General features: G+C 31.1%; 1 protein-coding gene across 1 annotated transcript; it reads right to left on the bottom strand.

The window, feature by feature from the left end:
* Positions 1-838: 838 nt before the first annotated feature.
* LOC124894987 lies at positions 839-1450 on the bottom strand. Its single transcript, XM_047405477.1, has one exon. It carries the CDS (start codon positions 1448-1450, stop codon positions 839-841), a length of 612 nt encoding a protein of 203 aa, XP_047261433.1.
* Positions 1451-1663: the final 213 nt, after the last annotated feature.

Below are 1663 nucleotides of genomic sequence, written 5' to 3'. Positions count from 1 at the left end.
ACACATGTCTGCTCAGAGACATTCTTGGTAATACCAAGATATTCATGATTCAACTCATCCATTGTCTTGATATGATAGCCATTTTCACGGATATCTTTAAAACTCAACAAGTTTCTCCGAGACTTAGGAGAAAACATAGCATTATTTATGATGAGTTTAGTTCCCTTAGGCAAAATTATAATAGCTCTTCTGAAGCCTTCAATCAAATCAGTATTACCTGAAATTGTAGTAGCATTTATTTTGTCCATATTTAAATAAGAGAAATATTTCTCATTTTTAAATATTGTGTGTGTTGTAGCAGAATCAATTAAGCAAATATCTTCATAATTGCACAACTTGCTTTGAAAATTGTCCATATCTTCAAATAAAATGGCACACACAAAATAAATATATATTAAATATTAATAATAAATAAACTACAAAGTTCACACTAAGTAGTATAATAAATTTGAGCAATCAAATGAGTGATGTTCATTTTTATGGTAAGTATTAATAGGAAGTCATAAGTACTACAAATTTATTTTTCATGTACTTGTTCATAAAACGATATCAATAATAATAGTTAGTCCATATCAAAGAAAACTTATAAGTGATTTGATTAAATGTTTCTCTATTGACAGAACCCGATGAACTGTATTTTATGATATCCAAAATGATGTAAGAATTAAGATCATAATTTATTAGTTTTTTTTTTTCATAATCAAACAATATATTGCAATATTAAAACTAAAAAAAAAATTACTAATTAACTTATTATAATATGACTAAAATAAAAATAGAACAACTACTTTATCATTTACTCATTACATTACTATTACTAAAAAATATCAAAAGTTATTCATTCTTCCGTAGCCACAGAACCATCACCAATCAGGTGATCTATCTTTTCCTCAGGATTCTCAAAGAAATCTGCTACATCTAAATGAGCAATGTCAACATGATTTTTCGAGACAAAATTAGCTTCAGGGCTTTTCTCCTTTTTCTTTAGTGATGCTTGATAAAGCTCAACCAAATGTTTGGGAGTACGACAGTCACGTTGATAGTGTCCTTTTGCTCCACATTTAAAACAAACACATGTTTTACCTGCTTCACGTTTGTCACTTCTTCTTTTTTCATTTTTATGGAACCATTTATTTGGTGAGTGATTAACGCCAGGAACATGGTTTCTTTCTTGACCATAGTCTCGTCCTCGGCCACGCCCACGTCTACGTTGTAGACCAGATCTGTGACCCCTTCCACGCCTAGCATGGTGGGCGTACACCTCATTCACTTCAGGAAATGGTGTAGATCCAGTAGGTCGAAGCTCATAATTTTTCATTAACAAATTATTATTTTGTTCAGCCACAAGGAGGTGAGAACTTAGTTCAGAATATTTCTTGAACCCTTTTTCTCTATATTGTTGTTGCAAGACCACATTCGAGGCATGAAAAGTGGAAAGTGTCTTGTCCATCATGTCATTATTATTAATGGGTTCTCCACATAATTTCAACTAACAAAAAATTCTGAACAAGACAGAATTATATTCATGAACAGACTTATAGTCTTGAAATCTCAGGTGCATCCAATCATATTGTGCTTGTGGATATATAACCATTTTTAGGTGGTCATACCTTTCTTTCAGATTATTCCACAAAATAAGTGGATCTTTAATAGTAAGATATTC

This window comes from Capsicum annuum, unplaced genomic scaffold (genome assembly GCF_002878395.1).
Source record: "Capsicum annuum cultivar UCD-10X-F1 unplaced genomic scaffold, UCD10Xv1.1 ctg78935, whole genome shotgun sequence".
NCBI lineage: Eukaryota > Viridiplantae > Streptophyta > Magnoliopsida > Solanales > Solanaceae > Capsicum > Capsicum annuum.
Note: the sequence above shows the minus strand (reverse complement) of the source record. Positions and strands in the feature narration are given on the sequence as shown.

Bases quoted from the DNA above. Each gene is read 5' to 3' on its own strand.
- LOC124894987 (XM_047405477.1), bottom strand. From the start codon at position 1,450: ATGGACAAGACACTTTCCACTTTTCATGCCTCGAATGTGGTCTTGCAA.